Source organism: Chenopodium album, chromosome 16 (assembly GCF_948465745.1).
Source record: "Chenopodium album chromosome 16, dcCheAlbu1.1, whole genome shotgun sequence".
Lineage (NCBI taxonomy): Eukaryota > Viridiplantae > Streptophyta > Magnoliopsida > Caryophyllales > Amaranthaceae > Chenopodium > Chenopodium album.
In genome coordinates, this window is record NC_137849.1 from 25,797,957 (window position 1) to 25,821,167 (window position 23,211).

Sequence of the window (23,211 nt, forward strand, 5' to 3'; positions counted from 1 at the left end):
CAAACTCATACACTCAAACGTGAATTTGTAGAGAATTCACAATCTCACCTCAAAACCAATTAAAACACAAAGACTCACTCTAACACATAAATGGAAAGCTACACATGAAACCCGAAATCAAAATGATAAAGCTTAAACCTTTGGCAAACTTACTCTTAAGCACTAAGTGGTTTTCACACTAAAAACACTCATTTTGCTATACTGAAATACTTCTATATTTATAGAGAAACCTCAGTTCACAAATTAGGGTTTTCGCAAATATGATAAGCTTGAAAAGAAATCTAATCTTATCACTTTAAAACTGAAATCAAAACAAATTTAATTTCGTTTTATTTGAAAACCAATTTTGACTAAATTCGTTTTGTTAAAACATAGAATTTATGAAAAAGATAAAACCGAGTTAAACCAGATTTTAGAAGATAAAATCAAATAAATACTTTTCCATAAAAACTGTAATTATCTTATACGAATTGATGAGCTTGCCAAGCTTTATCTGATTTCTAATAAGTTTTCACGCATAACAACCAATTACATGCTTACATCAACCTATAAAGAACAAACTTATCTTCTATACAACTATGAGTTATGAAGTCCATCTTTTTAGGTTGATATCTCGAGCTCTGCACCGATCCTTGGTTACTAAGGTTTGCCCTAGCATTACACCGGAACCAGGTCGTTACAACCCGTTGTGAAGTTCCTATTAAGAAACTTCAGGAAGTTCCATTTCTGGAACTCTTCTTCTATCTTTACTTGTCCTCATGGATCTTCTAAAGTTCCTTTGTTCCAGTTCCTACTTCAGCTCCCAAAGCACTGCAAACGTCACAACACTAGAAAATCCTTATTAGATGGAAGTTTTTTCGATTCTTAACATCATCATCAAAACCTCATAAGGGTCAACACACTTCAATGGTGGAAGGCTAACAACTTGAAGTTTCGTATTTTATCAAAGATGGCATGTGACATCCTTGCTATTCCTGTAACTTCGGTTGCTTCAGAATCCACCTTTAGTGCTGGTGGTAGAGTCATAGGTTCTTATAGGGTATCCTTAGGAACATCTACTGTCCAAATGCTAATGTGCACCGAGGATTGGCTAAGAAGCTTTTATGGAATCAAGAGGAAACAAAAGGTATGGAAGCATTTATATACTAAATTGCTATATGTATAGAATTCTTTTAAGTGAATAAATTTAAAAGGTTGAAAACTTGAAATGAATTAATGCTATTTCTTTTGCAGATTATCGAAGAGTTCAAGATTATCGATTTACCATGAAAGTGATTAATTTTTACATAAGAGGTAATTAATAGCTTGAGTATTATATATTAGTTTCTAACTAAATAAATTATGTTTTATACTAACTTCCCTTTTTGTTTCTCTTATGGTGCATGTATTTTTCTCCAAACCATAAGAGGACGAGAAGTCAAGGAAGCAGAAAATCACAAGCAAAAATGAATAAGATGTGATATCTCAAAGAAGCGAAGTGTTTTTAAGTGAAATATAGCTTAATTGATAATATAAATTGATTGACGTTACAATTGTTGATTTAATTTTTATGGTTATAATTGGGGTTTCATTATTAATAATGCTAATTTTGAGATTTTCGAATGTCAAAAGTATGAAACTCGTTTATTATTAAGCTCGTTTATTAAAAATGCTCGTTCACGAAAAATACTCGTTTAATAAACGAGCCGTTCACGAACATATAATTTACTAAATGAGCCGAGCTTGAACAAATTTTTGAACTCGCTTGAATGCTCGGGATCGTGCTCGGACTCGACTAAATTAAATGATTTTGAACATGAACAAAGTAATACTCGGCCGGCTCAGCTCATTTACACCCCTACAAATAACCACCCAAGATTGAAAAAAAAAAGGAAAAAAAAACAAACTTTAACAAAGCAAAGTAGAATGATAGAACCTTTGATCTAACAAATTTACTTTTCACTCAATACCATCATCAAAACACCTCGCCAAAATTTCATTAACGATCTTTTCAGATTATTTGACATTTCCTCAAACAAAGGTGGAAGAGAGAGAAATTGTGTTGTGAAGAAAGAGAGCAGAAACAATGATCGGAGTAGGGAAGATCAAGCAATACTCAAATGTTCTCGACAAACCCTTCAGCAAAGGAAAACAAGAGGTACTTCACTTTAATTTCTCCGACTTCTGTATTGGTATTTCTTAATTGTTGATTGATTGATTGATCCCATTTTCAGCATTTCAATTTTTAATTTTGAGGGTGTTTTTGTATTAATGGAGGTTTGATTTATTATTTGATAATTCGATTTGTTATTCGATTGCAGGTTAGCTTAAGTGCTTTCGCCTTCTTATTTTCGGAGCTTGTACAGTATAATCAGACTCAGGTTGATAATATTGCCGAACTCGAACGAAGGTGGTGGTGTTGTTATTAATTTCGCATCTACTTTGTATTAGTTGTTATTGTTTTTGTTCGTGTTTGATAGCTTCATTTTGTGATCACCTTGCTCAAGATATAAACTATGTTGCTCGGACTTTTCATTTTGTTTAAACTACTTAAGTCGAGTATTCGAGACATGGGTATAAGCACATTTCACGTAAAACTTTAATTCAGACCAAATTTGTGGAAATTGACAGAATGCTATTATGACAGTTGAACATGTGCCAGTATGTGGCACCGATAACCTGAGTGTGAGTAGTGTAGAAATTAAGGGTTTGCCTTATTTGGCTGACAAAAGCCGGTACTAATCTTTGTGTAGGCTAGAAGATGCAGGCTATTCTGTGGGAGCACGAGTTCTTGAACTTCTTTGCCATAGGGATAAGGTAAGCAGCAATTGCACTGTCAATTCAATGACTTTAACCTATACTTCGTATTTGATTACAAGTAACCTTCCTGTTTTTGGATATAATGTGATTTTTATGGCAAAATGGTTCGGCGAGCTGTCTTGTCTGAATTAATTGCAATTGAATATGTGAACCACTGTTGTTGGTGCATTTTGGATGACAATAATAAACTGTGGGGAGTTCCATGAATTTCTAACATACCTTTTGAATTTTTGTATTTAGACTTGGAATTTTTTTGAAAATGCAAATAGATTTGAGTTACACATTATAAAATGCAATTTAACAATTTGATACTTATGAATAACCTCTTACATACCTTGATATTTGTAAATTTTGCAGGGTAACAGAAGGGAGACACGCTTGCTTGGTATTCTATCTTTTGTACACAGCACTGTGTGGAAGGTGCTGTTTGGAAAGGTGTGTATGTCCCAAGTTCATTCACTTTATTGTACCTTTTGATATTCTTGTGGGAAAAGAGGAGGGGGGAGGTGAGGGGAACTACGATAGCAACAGTAACAACTTTTATTTTGGATGGTTCGAGAACATTAGGACTCATTAGGCTTTTCTTTTTCAGTTATATGACATTGTTGCTCTTTTGAGGTGATAGGATTCATTTGCTACTTCCTCCATTTCGAAAAAATTGCAACACTTTGACCAAAAAGCTCTCACTTTTTATTCAAAGTGTTACAATCATTTTGAAACGGAGCAAGTATTAGTTGGTGAGGAATATATATTTGGTTTTGAAGGATTCTGGACCCTTATACTGCCTCTGTTTTTTCAAAGATTTGACACTTTTCTTTTTTATCAACAGTCTCCAATTGACTTAGTTTATGGTCAAATAGTAACTGTTAAATGTTAATAAATGAAATTCCTACTACGTTTTTTTTTTTTTTTTTTTTTTTTTTTTTTTTTTTTTTTTTTCTCGTTATAGAGTTTAAACACCTTTAAATAGCTGAGGCAAGCAGCTAGAGTAATTGAGAAGCAAATCTCCACCCACAGCTTACACTGGCTCTGGTATCCTTGCCATGCCAAGATATTCTGTATTTAGCATTTATATCAAGAACACTTACTTAGGAAGAATAAAAAAAAAAGCCCAGTAGGTGTGGGCTTTCTAAAGAGCAGAATTCACTAACTGGCATCTCCCTGCATGAGATGATGCCCAAGATCCCCACAAACATAGTCGCACTGTAATTCTGTCAGCCAATGGCACTATTTGAGATATAGCTTTGTACTAGAAACATTAACCCAAACTTCCTTAACCTTTTCTGCTTGTCTATATTATACTGTTGCTTGCATACTGAGGTCTCATGTGCCAATCTTTTTGCAATCATAACACCATGCTGGCTTCCTTTTATAATGTACATATGGAACCCAAGTGCTCCCATGTTCAGTCTCAAATGAGACTTAAGAAAGACGTTACTGGTCTACTCTGATTTCCACCTTGTATCAAGGTTCTCTATTTTTGTTCTGTAGCAGTGTCCGGTTTAATAGGATTCCAAATATAAGTCTCGATCCTAGGCAAACAATTATGCCCCCAATCTCTCACAGGAGCCTTGGAAACCAAATAAATTGGTTTCTTGGGCACTTTCAATTAGGACAATTCCATGGCTTTACTGCAGGTTTTTGCTGTTTTGTACATAAAGCATGGATGCCATGAAGGATTTGCACATCTGACTCAATGCTAAAAGTATAAGAAAGAAGCACTGTTGAGTTTAGGAAATTCAATTAACAATTGTAAATTTGTAATTATAAACATGACAATGAAGATGGAAGCTTGAATGCTTGATTTAATTAACTCTGGCAACGGTTACAAAAGAGGTTTCAATAGCTTGAGGCTATCACTCTCACGGTAGCTTTAGGCTACTAATCCCTCTCAAGAATTCTCTAAACAAATTCTGCATTAAAACTTACTGTTCTATTACAACCTCTTTATATACTCAAGCTCCATTTACAGAAGGTTCCCTAATTTTTAATCGCTTTTGTCTTCTACTGCTTCTCCTAACCAACAGCATCTCAGACCAAGGTTGCCACTCCCTTAGTGGTTTCTTAATTGTTTTTGTCACGGTGTGCTGAAGTGTCACCTGCTGCTTGATTCTTGTCCCCTTCTTTTGCTCTTTTCTTCCTTGCATACACCTTCAAGGGTGGCTCATGGGAGGTGGACACTAGGTCTATAACACCAATCTATTTTTGTCATTTATAATGAACTCTCCGCTCCCTCCTCCCTCCCCCCTCCCCCCTCCCCTATCGTTGTGCTGTAAGAGTGTGTTTGGATTGAAGGAAATGGGAGGGAAAGGAAGGGAAGGGAAATGGCGGGATGGAGTACCTTCCATTTGGATAACAAATGAAGGATGAAGGGAATTGGAGGGGGATAGAAATGGTGGGATTAAATTGTAAGAAATTAATCTCTCCAACAATGAAGAGATTTGAAGGAAAACTCGTTATTATTCCCTCACCTCCTTTTCCCTTCTCTCCTTTTCCCCTCCCTCCCCTTCATTTCATCCCCTTTTTATCACCCAAAAAACTGTAAAGGTTTTTATACATGATAATATATAGGGATTTTGGTTAGCTGAGTGATACTTATTGCTGTATAACCTCTTGGTTAGGGATGTCGTACTTTCTTGGTTATATCCTTTGCTGACTTTCTGCATTCCACTTTATCGATGGCAGGTTGCTGATTCACTCGAAAAGGGCACTGAACATGAAGATGAATATATGATCAGTGAGAAAGAGCTCCTTGTGAACAGGTAAGATTAATTTTCTTGTGCTGGATAACATTTTCTCTAGCTTTCCTGCCAAGCCTAGATCTATCATTTGCGCTGTGACATCTCAGGTTTATATCAATACCAAAAGATATGGGAACTTTCAACTGTGGTGCATTTGTTGCTGGAATAGTGAGGGTATCTAGTCTAACTTTGTCTACCACTCTACTTGATGACTATTTTTTAACAATTTGAATGTTCTACTGACAAGTGGTACCCAATGCAGGGTGTCTTGGATAGTGCAGGTTTTCCAGCTGTTGTAACTGCTCATTTTGTTCCAGTGGAGGGGCAGTTGCGGCCAAGGACGACCATATTGATAAAGTTTGCTGAAGAGGTACCTGCTATGCTAGATTTTACCGCATTCTTTCATTCATTTAGTTTGAATATCACATTTTTCATGAATTTCGCTTGATCATATTGAAAGATTTCTGTAGGACCGAGCAATAAATATTAATATCAAGGCTAAACTTAAAGATGCATAATAAGTTTATTAAGCTACCAACGCTATAATCCATAGGCTGCTTTGCGTATTAAGACTTTTAACTCTTGTTGCTGATGCATTGGTCTTCCCATCTGGTATATCTTTACACTTCTCTTGCTTAGCTGGCAAGGTTCCTTAACTAGACATAATAAAAACTTGCTTAAAAATGCAGACAGTTATACTTCTAATTTAAAACCACATGCTTAATTTTGTGGAGAGGCTTCATAAATGTTCTGGGTTGATGAAATCTGAGTTCTTGCTGCCCTCTGTCTGATGTTCTCTCTCCATATTTTAGTTCCTCTGAAACTTTGGTCCTGTAGCAATTGCTGTTATTGCATAGGTGTATCATATGTGAATTGAAACTCTTTATGTGATTTACTTATATGAAACTTGTACTGAAGGGCTAGTAAAACCTGATTGAACAACATATTCAATATCATTGAGAAAAAAATATAAATAGAGCAAGATAGAGGATAAACTCACACGGTCTATGTTTATAAATGTGCTTGAGCTCAGAATACCAACTAGAACTAGCTAACAATTCAACTTGAAAAGTATATGTTGGATATGTTTCAAATATGAAGGCGTATACACATTCAATACTATGTTTGTTAGCACCATGCCTTAGTTAGTATCCATGTCCAATATAGGGATTATGTCCATAAATTCTAATAATGTGTCTTACCCTTGGATATGTACTTGTATCTGACACTCGTATATGTGTCTGAGTCTTGAGGTGTAAATGTTAAAATCTCTCGCCACCTCTTTCTTTAGTGGGCTTTCTCTCAGAAGTGATGCTGTTCATAGCAATTATCTTGAGGTTTATTTATCTTTTTTTATGACACAGAGCAAAGAGCAAGATTTATTAATCAACCAAAGCATCAGATATTACAAAGTTCATAGCAGCATTAGGAATATCTTCAATCCAAACACGCAAACTATCAAAACTTATACTAAGATGAGCTAAACAATGTGCCACCATGTTGCCATTTCTTCTCACATGAGAGGACTTAACAGCAGTACACTCTTTAGCAAGCTCAAATATGTCGTTGATGATAAGCCCAAAGCTGGAAGACTCTCTTATATTGTTCCTTAGATGTCTGAACACCTTCATGTTTGTTTCAAGCACCACTTTAGTGAGACCAGCCTCAAGAGCAATTTGTAAAGTCTGTTATGCTGCCAAAGCTTCTGCGACCTCAACATTATCCCCTCCCTTCACACAAAGAGTATAAAATACTGTTAGGAGGGAATACAAAATACTGTTACTTTTACTCTGTGACATCAATGTGAAGTTGCATATTGTAGATGCCCATTATTTAAACAGCGTACCTGAATTGAGTTACTCTACCAATACATTTTTCATATTACATTTAATGTTGGCGAATTGCCTCATCAATTGTTTTACAGGCTTTAGTTATGGTGGCATGAGCTAATGATTTGCTTCCCTCTCTCAGAATAGTATCATTATGTATAATTTGATTTAGCAATGGGAAACTGAATCCAGATGCATGTATTAGATAGATGGATGTATTAGTTATGATGGATGTATTCGATAGTGGTGTGGTCTTTACCCTGACAGCCATCCTTACCATCACTAGTAGCCCCTGGCTTATCTATACTTGGCATCATGCGTTATTAGAATTTTGCAATAGTTAATTTTTTTACACTCCATTCTTATTGCAATGTCGACATCTGCATGAGTCACTTGCATTCCATATGTGTGGTATTTATCAAACTCTGGATCTGCAGTTAGTGTTGTTTATTTATTCCTTTTTTTTTCTTTATTTCTGATGGGTTAATTGATACGAAGTATAACTTAGACACTTTAATATTTGACTCCTATCTCGTCTTAATACTTCGGTTAACTTGTTAGCCACTAAAACAATATGATATAATTGAAATGTGAGTTTTCTCTCCCTTTATCCTACTTCAACCTTTGCTTTACTTTCTTCAAGGACTTATTTTCAACATGTTTGGTTTTAGTTATCTAACAAGATAGATGAATAGTTTTTCTTTCTGCATGCAAATCTTGATAAATTAACCTTCCGATTAAGGTGCAAAGTGCTGAAGTTTGACTACAAGGTCCTAATTAATCTGTTTACTTATCTCAATGCAGGTGCTTAGAAGGGAAGCAAGATTAGGTTGATCTCTGTTGACATTACAGGTTGAGGGGCAGTTGAAATATCCTGTCCAGTTGATCCATCTTCTCTAAAAGTCGCAAGCTTAGTTGGCTTCGTAGTGTGTCAAGGAGGTTTAAATTTTTTTCATTGCAGTCCTGATGTTTAAACAGAAGCATATTTTGTGTTTTTTAACTACATAAAGTGCAATTTGTTTTTCATGGAGACCTCATATGTAGGCAGTTAATGGATTGTCACTTGTCAGAGTTAGCTGCTATTTTTGAGAAGCTATTTAAGGTACGATACGTTTGGCAAAACTTGTCTGTAATTTATGACGTAGCAGAAATTTGATTATTAAGTCAAACAGAATATATTTTGACAACAGGGCTATATAGGGAGAGGAATGAAATCTTGTGCATCTTTGGATGGAAGTGAGGGAGGCTTTGTTGATCGTCTTTATTTTGCAGTACGTATTGTTTTAGACGATTTTCAGATGGAAATTGGTTCATCTGGCTCAAGTTTGTGTTGTATTTGTAAAATCAGATATATTGCCGATTAGTTATATTTGGATGGGGTAAATTTATCTTGTTAGGGTCATTAAAGCCAGGTTATTTAGGGCTAAGTAAATTAACTCATTGAAACACAAGAATACGTGAATTCAAGAAAACAACCTGCATTCATTTCACTAGCAAATAAGGGGTATCAGGTAAACTGCCTTGTCCTTCGAGATGCAAGTAGTGAAGTTTATTCACTAATTTGCTGTCATTTTCTGTAAGACTTACAGAGAGATAACAAACCAATAACAAATGTATAGCTATCAACACAAGCAACTAATTTTTACAGTGTATAAATCAACACAATAACCCCTTCCAAAGATTAATTGTTGCCATGAATAGGATTGAGGTGTGCATGGTCGGACTTATGTGAGGAAGTACTAATGTAATATTGTTATATATTTGCAAATGCATAACAAATACTAAAATATTAAAAGTCACATGGAAAAGAGAGAAAGGAAGAAAGAACCCCTGAAAGTTTATATAATACTATTAGGGGGTTGTTTAGTTGACAAAGTAAAATGGGGGAAGTGAAAATTCATGGGATTTTATAATTTGGAGTGTTGTTTGATTGACATAAAAAAGTAAAAATGGGGGAAGTTGGAATACATGGGAATTTCCACTTCCCACAAAATGTAGCAAGTGAATTACCTAGTCCTCTCTTGGTCATTCAAGTTTTATGGGAATTTCAACTTTCCATTGCATAACCAAACAACTTAAAGAAATTCCTAGGTATTTTATTTGGGAAATGATTTCCATGAAATACAACTTCCTACGGGAATTTATTTCCTATGTCAACCAAACGAGGCCTAGTTATTTAGTGATACTATATATGCACGTAGTTAGTACCATTGAATGCATATATAGTACCATTGAATGCATACATAGTACCACTGAAATATTCAATGGTACTATTTGATCACCCAATGATACTATTGATCACTCAATGGTACTAATCTAAAATCAAGTACTAAATTACGTGCAATTACACTCTTACTCCTCGTTATGCAATTGTTCTTTGCATAACGGGACTCCTTTTAAACAAGCTCCGGTTTATATATAGGGAAGTGTCACACACTATAAATTATAAGCCAGGAATCGATCAACTCGCTCCCTAATGTAAGACCCTGTTCTTTTGAGCCTGGGCAGGACGGAGCATATTTGATTTGAGCAGAGCAGAGCAGCTCTAAAGAATGGGGCCTAAATATTAACCAATTTGCCTCTATGTAATTCTAGTAAGAAAACTACTATCGATCTTCGTTTTTCTTTTTAAAAACAATCTCTCTCTAGCACCAATTCTAGAGGGAGTTAACTGTCTTAGAGTTGCCAAGCCCATAACTATTCCAAAATAATATTTTCACGGTCAGGGGTCCAAATTAATATTTTCATTTAGGGGATAGAATTTACTAAAGAGGCAAAATAAATAAAATAAAATAAATAAATAATAGTTGGTTTAAACTGAGCATTCTATGGGATCGAAACTAATAGGTTATCATCATGTTTAGGGTAAGTTTATCCCACGACTGAGACTTATACTCCACACTCTGCCACATCAGTTTCCACTAACTTTTAATTATTCAGACTTACAAGATTTTCTTCAATTTCATACGTTATTTCAAGACTCATTCAGGCATTTCAAATTTACTTATCCAATTAATATTAATAACATTAATTTATTTATATATTTATTTCATTTATAAATTATTTTTAAACTGGTGAGTAATATCAAGATATCTCAAGACTATATGTAGTCTTGGTAGAGATTACTGCTAGTCTTGCTCAAGACTTGTCTAAAGACTCATCTCAAGATTAGGGATAAACTTACCTTTATGTTTTGCACATTAGTTTATGTAGTTCCATACTTTATGTACAATTCTTCTTACATTTACGTGCAATCTTAAATGTTGCAAGTATTTAGGAACAAAAGAAGTATAATTAGAACTGTTGTCACCAACATTACGTAACGATAGACATATTAATTCTGGTTATTGGTCAGATTTAGTTGAGTAAAGTAATGTTAAATTATTATGCACATGCAAATTAATTCTAAATTGGATCACTCTAGATAAGCTCGAGTTGTTTTACGTCAAGTCAATTTTGATTTGACTTATCAAAAATCCTATACAACTTAGTATATGTGACTTTCTTTTTTAATTTCATTGTCAGTTGTACATAATAACAAGTGTAGTATACTAGTATTGTTAATCAAATGAGATTTTTGTTGCAAAAAGATAAAATCAAATTGAAGTTTATTTTCATTACAGCAATGATTGATTACCTACCAAACAAGATAATAAGGTCACAAATTAATTCATTGTTTTGAGACGGATTGAGCAATGATACAACCACTAATGTACAAACACATCAAGCACAACTTGCTAATAATAGTCAAGCATTAATGTAAAGCATAACGTTGTACAAGGTTTATCCCTTATCTTTCTTTACAATAAATATTGGGGGATGATTAGGTGAGAATGAGGTGGTAGACAAGGATTGGTTCATTCTTATCCCCAATTTCTATGAATTTGTAAAATTGATAAAAAGTCGGTTGTTGGAAGTGACATGACACCCAATTGTGTATTTTTTTTTTCCATGAGTGTTGTCTCACTTCCACAATCATAAGCTTTAAACATTTTTTCTTTTTTTTTAAAAAAAAAACTACTCCCATTAATTTTTTTATGGTAAGATACAGAGAGTCCCCAGCAGGGGGATGAGCAGCGAACTCTCGTTCGAGGGGGAGATGGAAGAACTTACTATTTTTTCATTCCTTGATCCTCAACTAATCCCATCAATTAGTAATTCAAAGACTTTTATTTTTATTGTTATTTTTTTAATAGTATATTGGTATTTTCTTACTCTTTATTGGTTATTATTTGTTTGTATTCGGAGTAATTTTAATTATTTATGTGGGTATAAGTCGTCCATAACCCCAATTTATTCTATAAGTAATACCAAAAACTACAATTAAAAAAAAAAAAAAACTTAAGTAACCTTATTTGTTAATTCGAATAACATACCTTCTTTTATTTTGACTACCAATATAATAACTCCACCTGTTAAAAGAGTAACTCTATATTTACACTGCAATAACTTTTTATTCGTCATGATAAATTCATTTGATCATCGACGTATTCACGTAAATTCGTAACCCTCACTACTTATTAAACTGCTTAAATAAGAAGTGGTTACACAATGTAACTGACCATATACAAGAATTTGTGTAACCCAATTTAATCATCTCTTCCGTTGTACTATACTACGCATTACTCTTATATAATAACAAAGTACGGAGTAAATATTAATTATATGAAGTAATTATAAAAAAAAAAAAATTTATCTATGGCTTTTGTGAGTTGTGACTCTCTATATACTCTAATGTGATTCTGTGACACTCAAAATTCGTGATTAAATATCAAATTATGCTACCCGGTTATCAAAATTTGTTAACATCATTGCATTTTATGAGTCTTTATGACTTTATAGACGAAAAAAAAATATGAAGTAAATTGTTATTAGGATTTAGGGCCTGTTCTGATTTATTGAAGTGAGCTGAACTAAATTGAACGGATTGGAACCGGGCTGAACTGAATTGAAATGAATTGAATAGAATTGTTTATGAGAGAAGGAAATTAGAAACTGGACAAAACTGAACTGAACTGATTGAAGCTGAACTGAATTGAAATTAAGATACCCTTACTAATAAATTACTATTAGAAGTAATAAATTACTACTAAGAGCATAACTTGGCGGCAAAGTGGAGAGTTGAAGAAGACCACTTCCTAGTGACCACCGCACCTTTTCGAACATTCTCGCATTCCTGCCGACCCACCGGCCACGCACTTACCGCAACCTCCCCGCCCACCCAAACACCCCCGACTCAACTCACTGCTTCTTCGACCATTCTGCTTCCTGCTTTTGTAAGTTATAAAGTTTCCAAATTTACCATTTTTAGTGGGAAAATTTGGATAAATATATATTGTCTCATAAATGGGTATTTTCTTCTTTTTTTTTAAAAAAAAAATTTTTTGGGGAAAAATGGTTATGGTTGTATTTTGTTGTGGATTTGTTGAAAAAAAAAAAATCTATGTTTTAGTACAGAAATAATTAATTGGTTGTTCTCAAAAAAAAGTAATTGGTTGTTGTAATTGTGTTGAGTTTCTCCATTCCGTTTCATCTATAACCAATTTATTAAAGATTTTGGGTGAATTATACTATGGAAAATGGAAAAATATACAATTAATACAAGCAATTGAAGATTTGGTGATAAAATTCAACTGAATGTTTAACTGAACTGTTTTTAGTCAATTAAGCATGTTATAATCTGTTTATTCTTATTTTGATTTGCAGGATTGCAAAGATAACCCGAACCCAAACCCAAACCCAAACCCGAATGTGGATAGTTTAATCATTTGTGTAATGGAAGCATAATTAGGGTATTTGTTGTATTGTAGACATGGGTTCTAATGAAGGAAGTGTTGGGTGGAGTGTATTTGATACTGTGAAGTTTCTGCCTTCGACACCGGATGCTCTTATGGCAGAGATAAATGCAGCCATAGCTGCATTAGAATATACTCAGGTTACTGCACGCCTCGGTTCTTCGTTGATGAGGGCTAATGGCTCGGTTCGAGGTTCAGTTTCTGTGTATGATGCAGACATTGCTGAGGAAGCTTACCAGTTGGGGTGTGCAGCATTGTCTGAGGGTAAGGTTGATGCAGGACTTGAATCTTTGCATATTTCTCTGTCAAAATGTCCTCCTGATCAAATTGATGCTGTTGCCAAAATTCGGTCGCTTATCTCTTTTACAGCACAAAAGCTTCAGAAGTCTTCCAAGTGAAGTTTTCAGTTTTTCACAACATGCTAACTACTGATATGTGTTTCTTGGCTGCTTGTTTTAGTAAGTATTTTAGTTAGATAATTGCTTTTGTACTACCAATTTGTAGTCAAATTTGACAATTAGTAATGCTTTACATTATGATAGTGATGTGAATTTCCATAATTTTTCACATGATCTATAGATTTTAAAGGCTGCTAATCTGCAACAATCTGTTTCTTGTATATATTAGAGTGGCCGTGACTCTTGTTGTGAAGCAATAACTTGAAAAAGAAAGAAGAATTTGTAGCATTTTGGTTGTTAATCTGGAAACTATTATTTAACATGTTCCCAAGTTATATAGTGTATTTTCCGTGCTACTATTGCCAAATAAGTTTCATTGTGCATCTGTGTTTCCACGCAATTTATAGTTTCTGACCACTGTTTCTTGTTTATATAGAGAGGCTGCGACTCTAGCTTAGTTGCAATATCTGACCTGAAGATGAGTGAGGAATGTATAACATTTTACTTGATAATTTGGGAATTACTTCATCAGCTTGTTTATAACTTATACCATTAGTGGTATTTTCTTTGCTAATATTGCCAAATAAGTTTCACTCTGCGTTTGTGTTTTCACATGATTTATAGTTTCTGAAACCACAGTATCTTGTGTATATTAGAGAGGCTGCGACTCTAGTTGACCTGCAGTAAATTACTTGAAAATGGACGAGGAATGTGTAGCATCTTACTTGATATGGCAATTATTTCATCAACTTGTTTGCAACTTTTATCCTTAGTGTGAGTATTTTCTGTGCTGCAATTGCCAAATATGTTTCATCTGAAGACGTGACTTTGATTGAGTTGGAGAACTTGCAAAATACGGAGAAAAAAAAAGAACTCTAGAATTTTTGCTTGATATACTGACAACTACTCTGTCTGCTTGCTTGCATAATTCTGTATTGTGAATTCTTTTTGCTTGGAATCAGGACTTTTATCTGTGAGAAAGATTTTGGGAGTTTGGAATTGACATAAACTATATTGTTATTTGAAATAACAACTTAATTGTTTACCAGTGCCTAGTTAGATGATTTCCTAGGTTTGGTCGAAAAATTACAATTGAAAGTGTGGGAGTGAACTCAATAAATCGCATTTGATTTTATTGTCTTGTTAGCTGTCAAAACGTATCCGGCTGCAAAAATTCATCTTCTCTTTGGATTTCTTTTCGCTCACTGACAGAAACAGATCACGACTAACTATTATAGATATAATGAGGTTAAGCATGTAGTAAAAGCATAGATAGCTTTACAGAATCATATTGGAATATATCTTCTGCACCCAAAGAAGGTTGTTCGTATGAAATATTTCATGATTCCTCTTCCTGAAACATCATATGCAGCTTCAGCTAAAGTATCTTGAACAGAGTGGATAATACAGTGCAAAATATGAAAAATTTCATGATTCAGGACTTATTTCTGAAATATTCCAGAATTCCTTTCCATTGCTTCAGCTAAAGCAACTCGAACATAGTGGATTCTTATTTGTGCGCATTTTTTTGTCTTTAAATATATGAGTAATTAGGTTATTAGAGGTGCCTGACATTTTCATGGAGCCAGTTTGAATCAAGCTGCTGTTACTTTATGGACAATGCATGGAGTTTGCTGGTAATTCTGCAATCAAGGTCCAGAAGTCTGATCAGTCTCAGATTTGTGGAAGTTTAGGGAAAAGCTGTCCTTGTTCAGAAAAAGTTCACATACATGCTCAACCTATGTTACACGAATCCGGCTATTGGTGTCAGACACTATTGCATGTCCAAGTGTCAGCCGTGATTATATACTTGGTGTCTTGGTTGAAAACGAAGTGTCAAGTGTACGAACCTGTATCAGAGAGTTGAAGATCTGAGATATATAACATATATTGTTCAACATAATGGTCCAAAAAGATTCAATCTACCCTTTGATATAACTTCTGTCAATTTTCCCATTATTTGGTTGTTGTAGTGGTAAGTCATTGTCAAAACAAAATTTATCTGGGTTGTTGTAATGGTAATGTCTTACTGATTATCTTTAATTCTAAATAATTTACATAAATGGTGTGCCTGTACCACTCAGGAAAAACCTAACAAAATACAAATAGACTGTTAGGTACCTTGTCTTATTGTAACATTTAACTTTACCTTGAAGTTTAGAGATGAAAACTGCACATATATACAGATCAACTTAGAAGTAACTGTTCCAAGAAATATACGTATTAGGCTTTATGCAATTTTCAGCTGTTAAAAGATACATTAATGGTAAGAAAAATGTTAAGGTGAACTATTTAGATATAAATCAGTCATTTTCGTTAATACTTTGTCTTTACACCAAAGGATTGGACATTTCAAGATTCTGAATAAGACTAGCAGTTACATTTCAACATTCAGAAGATGGTTTATATTAAACAGAGTCATGAACCTGAGCTGAGCAGGTAGTATTTCCTTCAACTTGACAGCTTCATCCCCAGAAAACGAGCTAGAAAGAAATGGCGATACTCTGTCTGGAACACCTATCGAATTCTGCTAAGAGGTGCAGATTGTTCTCTGCAATCTTGAAGGATCCGTTTTCCAGTTGCTGTAATTGCAACCAAAGCAGTCTATCTTGCTCCGTTCCTGAAGAAGAAGAAGAGAATCCTATCACAGATTTCAACGATGTGCAGGAAGTACATAGTAGCTGAACTATTTCCTGTATTTTCATTCTAATTTCTATGCACTGGCTTATATGTCGTTACTGGTTTTCTTGTTTTTAATTGTATCCTTTTTTTGGGTAATTTATGTGCAGGTAGTAGTCTCAATGATCCGTAGCCGTGCAATGGAGGCCAGGTTTAAAAGAAAAGGAAGCATGCTGAACGATAACTACTCATTCGTTCTTCATCCAAAATCTGGAGTGCTCTTTGTCAGCAAAGCAAAACAACAGGCGCATGATGATCATTCTGCACAGCAGGAAAACTGTAAAGTTAACGAAGAAATGGATGATTTTGCATCTGTCAACAGCCACTTCTCCCCGTGCATTGCTACTGCTGTTGATGATAGTGAAATTTATTTCTCGGTGAAAACTGATTTCTCATGCTGCTCAACCTTGAAAGACCCGGATTTAGCAGAAAATAGGTGGTGGGTTTCAGAAACTTTGGATAGTTCTGAAGTTAAGAGGCGTGCAATCATCCAGGAAGTCTGTCATTGTGAGGGCTGGCCATTTGGTCTCTGCCGAAAGGCATTGTTACTTCCACCTTTGCCAAAATCCCCCTCAGAATCTTGGTCATGGTGTAAAAGCTTTCCGAAAATCATGAAGACAATTTGATAACCTCCTGATTAATAAATATAAGCTGACAAACACTACTGAAATGCCTGTGGGACTGCGATTTTGTATTTGCAGTTAACCTAAATGTAGTTAAGACACTTGAGGAATGTCCCTGTAATAAAATCAGTACTGCAGAAACTTGACCCCAGTGAGGCACCAGTGTGGCAGAGCAAGAGGCTACTGGTATTAGCATGTATGAGTTCTCATCACTAAGAATGTTAAAGAGTTGTAATAGCACCCATATTCATTTTGATTTTCATAGTTGATAAAAATTTGTGAAAAAAAAAAAAAAAAAAAAAAAGCATAGTGATAAGTGAAAATCAGAAACAAAATTACACTGGTTTTTACATATAAAACCATAGGTTGTTTTCCAGAATCTAGATAAACAATGTTTCAGATCATAATCCATGATGATATCATTGATATGCAGCTCCAACTTAGGTTCTTTACTAAGGATGCATAAATCCAATCCCCGGAAAGTTCAAGTATTTCGCAACTGCTGTCCTCTTTGCTCAACATATGAGCCAGAAATTCCAGAAGTTTTTCAAGAACTGTGACTGTGACTTAGGCCCTGTTCACTTCACCTTAAAAAAATAATATTGAGTAAAAATAATTCACTTCAATAAAATTAATTTCAGTTCACTAAAAATAATTTAAGTTCAGCAAAAATCAATAAATTTAAAGAAGAATTATAAAAGAAAATCGGTAAAAGTAATTTCAGTTCAGCAAAAATAATTTCAGTTCAATAAAAGTAATTACAATACAGCAAAAATAAGGTGAAATGAACGGGTCTTATAGATGTGAACGGATGATAAAAATAAAACTGAATGTAAAATGTAGTAGGGGTGTCGCTCTTGAACTGAAAGTATACTTGAAAATGGATTGATTCCTAGCAAAGTAACTATAAATCATGGTTGCTTTAAGGGTCTGGGTTTCCCTACACTGATTGACACGTTGAGCGTGTATGGCAAATAGGATTGGAGTTTATTTTGATTGATGGGAAATATATTAAGGGACAAAGAAAAGAACCACCAACAAGTTTGACTTGCATGCATGTAAAACCGATTACACAAATAAGGGACAATTTGAAGATAACCACAAAAAGTTGTTGGAGTAAAGAAAGGTAAGAAATTGACCGTCGATCATTCGCCCGATTGAGCTAACTATGCCCAATCGGGCACGAAAAGAGACATAAAAAAAGAACCTCGTTCGGGCAAACTCAGCCCGATTAGGCACGAGGGCTTTTAGTTTCGTGACGATGTCTTTGGATGCTTGCTCGATCTGGCCATTGCCACCTGATCAAGCGCAGGGTCAACCACTAAAATCCAATGGATTTCTCCGCGGATACTCTCTTTGGATTCTTCTTGATTTGTAACCTCTTGTGTAACTCCCTCCTTAATGAGGGTGTTTATGGTGATTAATTTTCATCTTTATTCTGATTAATACAATTGTGGGTGAGAAATAAATCTGGAGTGCTCTTTGTCAGCAAAGCAAAACACCATAAATGAACTGAGCCGACCAATAAACTACTCGGGTTCAAGCTCGGTTGAAGCTCGTTCATGTTCGTTTATTTAATAAATGAGCCGAGCTTGAACAAAATTTGAAGCTCGTGTAATAAATGAGCTTGAACATGAACATATATATGCTCGTTCAAATAAGTTCATGAACAACTCGTTTATTTATGTTCACGAACTACTCTTTTATTTACGTTCACGAACTACTCGTTTATTTATGTTCATGAACAAGCTCGTTTATTATTGAATTATATAATATCTTAATATATGATTACCAATTTACCATATATAATTCAAGAAAAAAAATTCAAATTATATCTTTGACTTTGATTACTCGTACAATGTAAGAAACTTTCAAAACAAACAAAGCCTAAAATAAATAATCTTTTATAAAAAGAATAAAAATCCCTAATTTAAGTGGTCATTCCAAATTAAGGGACCAAAGATTTACAGTCCAAATACATTGACTATGTATTTTGCATTTTTCCTTCAAATGCTTTTAATGCTCTAAACTCCAAACTTCAAAGCATATTGGACAGCATAATTGAAAGACAAAGAATTTTATACGCCATTGCCGTCTTGCCGATTACTGAAAACGATTTTGTGAAGGTATGTTGTATATAATTCTTTAATTTGTCAACCATGTGTCTTAAATTCTTTAATTTGTTCTAATAATTAATAGTTTATCTTATTTCCTAGAAGGATCGATGGAGAATGATCCTTTGTTTACCGAAACAGAGCGTGTGGTTGAAGATGAACAAGTAAGAGAGGATGAATTAAATCCTTTTGCAAAGAGACAAAGGAAGAAGACTTCATGGGTATGGAGACATCTTGAATTTGTGACATATTCAACTGGAATTATAAAGGTAAAGTGCAAACATTGTAGTACTCTTTTTAAGTACACAGAGGGTGGTCCTACAACTCAATATAGGAGGCATTTGTCGTCTTGTTCTATGCGTAAATCAAATGGGCAACAACAATTACGTTTCCAAATTTCTACTCCTCAATCTGAAAATAATTAGGGTCTTGAAAATTGGAAATATGACCATGCTAAGATTAGAGAGCTTATGGCTCACATGATTATTATTCATGAGCTACCATTCATGTTTGCAGAATATGAGGTCTTTAATATGTTAATGAAAGCCTCTGCCCCAGAATATGAAAAAGTTCCACGTGTGACTGCGAAAAATAATTGTATGACTAGTTATGACATCGAAAAGAAGAGAACTAAGGGATTGTTAAAACAAGCAAATCGGGTTTGCATTACTACTGACATATGGAGGTCAGATTCACAAAAGATAGAGTATATGGCAATAACTTGTCATTTTGTCATTGACTTCAATTACATAAGAGAGTCATTAATTTTGTGGATATTCCACCACCTCACTCTGGAGTTGCTGTTCATGATGCTTTATATAAATGTTTAGTTGAGTGGGAAATTGAGAGTAAATTGGCTTGCATAACAGTGGATAATGCAACTTAAAATGATGTAGTTGTAAGGACATTGAAAGATAGCATATCTTGCCAAGCTATTTTACCTTATGGTGGAAAGTTATTTCATGTCCGTTGTTGTGCTCATATACTTAACATTTTGGTGCATGATGGGTTAGAAGAGATCAAGGATGTATTATATAAGGTGAGGGAAAGTGTGAAGCATGTCATAGCATCCATAGCTCGACTTAACATCTTTAGTGAAATATGTAAACAACTAAAATTACCTGGTAGAAGGTTAGTTCTTGATTGTTGTACTAGGTGGAATGCAATACCATATGTTATCTGTTGCATTCGAGTTTAGGGGTGTGTTTCCAAGGTACAAGAATAGAGAGCCAAGTTACAATCTCTTGCCATCTGATGAAGAGTGGAAGAGAGTTGAAGTTGTTTGCACTTTCTTATCACTATTTAACCAAGCTACTGAAAAAATTTCAGGTAATACAAATTTGTTTTTTTTTTTTTACATAATTATATCAAAGCTGGAGTATAATATATTGATTTACATTACATTTATATGCAGGAAGTGAGTATCCAACTTCAAACTTATTTTTGCCAGAACTTACCAACATTAAGGAAGCTTTGGAGAGTCAAGTTGAAAGTGACTATGATTTTATGAGGTCAATGGCTCAAAGGATGAAGGTTAAATTTGATAAATACTGGGGAAATTGTAATTTGCTTATATCTGTTGCAGCTGCATTAGATCCTAGAAATAAATTAAAATTAATTGAGTGGTCTTTTTCTACACTTTACTCGGAGGATGAAATGGCAACACATACAAAATATGTGCGGGACACTTTGTATAAGATCTACTTGGAGTATGTTGAAGCTCATTCTTTGAATAATGCTAAAAAAACTGCTCATGAGAGTGATGAGAATTATATTGCTGCTGTAAATGTGGGCTCTTGTAATATCGGAAAAAATAAGATTTTCTAAAAGGGTAGGAAGAGATCTGATAGCTTTATTAGGAGTGGCATTAACACATTTAAGAGCATAAAATCAGAGCTTGATGTCTATTTAGAAGAAGGTGTTGTCATTTGTGATGAAGAATCTGATGATTTTGATACACTTCAATGGTGGAAGGCTAACAACTTGAAGTTTTGTATTTTATGAAAGATGGCATGTGACATCCTTGCTATTCCTGTAACTTCGGTTGCTTCAGAATCCACCTTTAGTGCTGGTGGTAGAGTCATAGATTCTTATAGGGCAACCTTAGGAACATCTACTGTCCAAATGCTAATGTGCACCGAGGATTGGCTAAGAAGTTTTTATGGAATCAAGAGGAAACAAAAGGTATGGAAGCATTTATATACTAATTAAATTACTATACGTATAGAATTCTTTTAAGTGAATAAATTTAAAAGGTTGAAAACTTGAAATGAATTAATGCTATTTCTTTTGCAGATTATCGAAGAGTTCAAGATTATCGATTTACCATGAAAGTGATTAATTTTTACATAAGAGGTAATTAATAGCTTGAGTATTATATATTAGTTTCTAACCAAATAAATTATGTTTTATACTAACTTCCTTTTTGTTTCTCTTACTGTGCATGTATTTTTCTCCAAATCATAAGAGGACGAGAAGTCAAGAAAGCAGAATATCACAAGCAAAAATGAATAAGATGTGATATCTCAAAGAAGCAAAGTGTTTTTAAGTGAAATATAGCTTAATTGATAGTATAAATTGATTGACGTTACAATTGTTGATTTAATTTTTATGGTTATAATTGGGATTTCATTATTAATAATGCTAATTTTGAGATTTTCGAATGTCAAAAGTACGAAGCTCGTTTATTATTAAGCTCGTTTATTAAAAATGCTCGTTCACGAAAAATACTCGTTTAATAAACGAGCCGTTCACGAACCTTTCGCGAACATATAATTTACTAAATGAGCTGAGCTTGAACAAATTTTTGAGCTCGCTTGAAAGCTCGGGATCGTGCTTGGGCTCGCCTAAATTAAATGAGCTTGAACAATAACAAGGTAATACTCGGCTCGACTCAGCTCATTTACACCCCTAACCGTTGTTAGATAATATTGAACATTTAACATATCTGACATTAGTAAGCTTAGATCATTGCAGGAACGTAACCGCTGCGTATTTTGCAGTTTAATTATGTACTTTCAGCCTACTTTGCAACTTGAATCTTAATTTAGTTGTCCCACTAGATTCAAAGATTTTAGACTGAATTATTGAAGTATAGAATATATGGTAGGATATTTCATGGATATGGAATTTTTCTGGTGATTAAATTCTCAAACCTAGAATGAGGAACATAGCGGTTGGTGAAATCATTAGTAGCATCAAATGGGTATCAGTCATTGTTTTTTCCAAAACTTAAGGAACTTTGTCTACTATTCATTTTTTGGCTCCTTGATTTGATAATATTAGTTTGTCAAATAGCATGGTTTATACTATCATTTTCAATTAATGTTGCTGTATTTTCAGTATCCAACATTGTGACTTTTGTTGGTCTAAATGGATGAATAAAATTCCGTTATCTTTGTTTGCTCATTTGGTTTTCCTGTTTTTTTTGGCAGCATTGAGGCAGCTTCTGCTGAACATCCCACCAGTAATGTCTTTATCCAATTTGTTTCTTATAGAAGGTTAATTTCAGTCATTCTCCGATTGTTATTTTTTGTTACTAAGTTGATATGTGCTGTGCACCTGTCAAATTTAGTTTGAAATTCTGAATTTGATCCCTGAATAATAAGGTTAGGAAAGAGGAATAAAATCAGGAGATAGCTGTATTTCCTAACTCTGATTGTATATAGGCAAAAGCTAAACTATACAAATAATATTTATGGGTGATTGTTTCATAATTTGGTGATTATTTGACCGTTGTGGGTGCTAAATTATGGTTCTTGATATGATTTATGGGATTAGATTTTGGTTTATGTGCTTATTTATCTATGTTTTTATAATGCTTTATTCACTGGGTTTTGTTTAATTTTTACTGGTTATTACACTGAAATATTTCAGTTTTCATTAATTGATTTCCTTATGTTATAGCCTCCTCACATATTAACTTAATTCTCTATTTGTGGTTTCTTTTCTCATATGGATATTTATGAAGAGCTCAACCTCTATAGGCTGCACTTAAAGATGACAAGCAATCAAAAGTTTTTTTTTTTTTTTTTTTTCAATCAAATTTTTGGAATGCAAACTGCTCAATCCATTTTGTGAAGCATTTCAGGGCTGCTGCCTTGAGACATTTCAGCAAACAGAGCGTGTAAAGGAAGCTTCTGGGTTGGTGGCCGGAGAAGTAAGCAGTTTTAAGCAATGTAAGTTGGCCCTTGCATTATCTTCTTGGGCCTATGCTGGAAAGGTCTCTTCCAT

At 34.2% G+C, this 23,211-nt stretch overlaps 4 protein-coding genes across 5 annotated transcripts; all 4 read left to right on the forward strand.

The window, feature by feature from the left end:
- Window positions 1-1,893: 1,893 nt before the first annotated feature.
- LOC145585042 (uncharacterized) lies at window positions 1,894-8,696 on the forward strand. 2 transcript variants are annotated; one of them, XR_014100529.1, is made up of 9 exons: window positions 1,894-2,137; window positions 2,301-2,389; window positions 2,733-2,796; window positions 3,157-3,234; window positions 5,485-5,561; window positions 5,648-5,714; window positions 5,803-5,910; window positions 8,174-8,471; window positions 8,560-8,696. XR_014100529.1 is itself a non-coding variant. In XM_081641792.1 (8 exons), exons 1-8 carry the CDS (start codon window positions 2,066-2,068, stop codon window positions 8,201-8,203), a joined length of 585 nt encoding a protein of 194 aa, XP_081497918.1. In that variant the 5' UTR covers window positions 1,894-2,065; the 3' UTR covers window positions 8,204-8,558. The 2 variants fall into 2 exon arrangements, 1 of the variants encoding a protein (XP_081497918.1); XM_081641792.1 differs by lacking the exon at window positions 8,560-8,696 and having other exon boundaries at window positions 8,174-8,558.
- A 2,584-nt stretch (window positions 8,697-11,280) lies between these two features.
- On the forward strand, window positions 11,281-13,850 carry LOC145585043 (uncharacterized). Its single transcript, XM_081641794.1, has 2 exons — window positions 11,281-12,645; window positions 13,076-13,850. Exon 2 carries the CDS (start codon window positions 13,182-13,184, stop codon window positions 13,560-13,562), a length of 381 nt encoding a protein of 126 aa, XP_081497920.1. The 5' UTR covers window positions 11,281-12,645; window positions 13,076-13,181; the 3' UTR covers window positions 13,563-13,850.
- A 1,907-nt stretch (window positions 13,851-15,757) lies between these two features.
- On the forward strand, window positions 15,758-17,284 carry LOC145585045 (uncharacterized). The gene is made up of 2 exons (XM_081641795.1): window positions 15,758-16,232; window positions 16,352-17,284. Exons 1-2 carry the CDS (start codon window positions 16,056-16,058, stop codon window positions 16,865-16,867), a joined length of 693 nt encoding a protein of 230 aa, XP_081497921.1. The 5' UTR covers window positions 15,758-16,055; the 3' UTR covers window positions 16,868-17,284.
- A 1,804-nt stretch (window positions 17,285-19,088) lies between these two features.
- On the forward strand, window positions 19,089-20,805 carry LOC145584019 (zinc finger BED domain-containing protein RICESLEEPER 2-like). Its single transcript, XM_081640960.1, has 6 exons — window positions 19,089-19,338; window positions 19,495-19,637; window positions 19,733-19,826; window positions 19,875-20,109; window positions 20,192-20,307; window positions 20,393-20,805. The coding sequence occupies exons 1-6, from the start codon at window positions 19,089-19,091 to the stop codon at window positions 20,803-20,805; spliced, it is 1,251 nt and encodes a 416-aa protein (XP_081497086.1).
- Window positions 20,806-23,211: the final 2,406 nt, after the last annotated feature.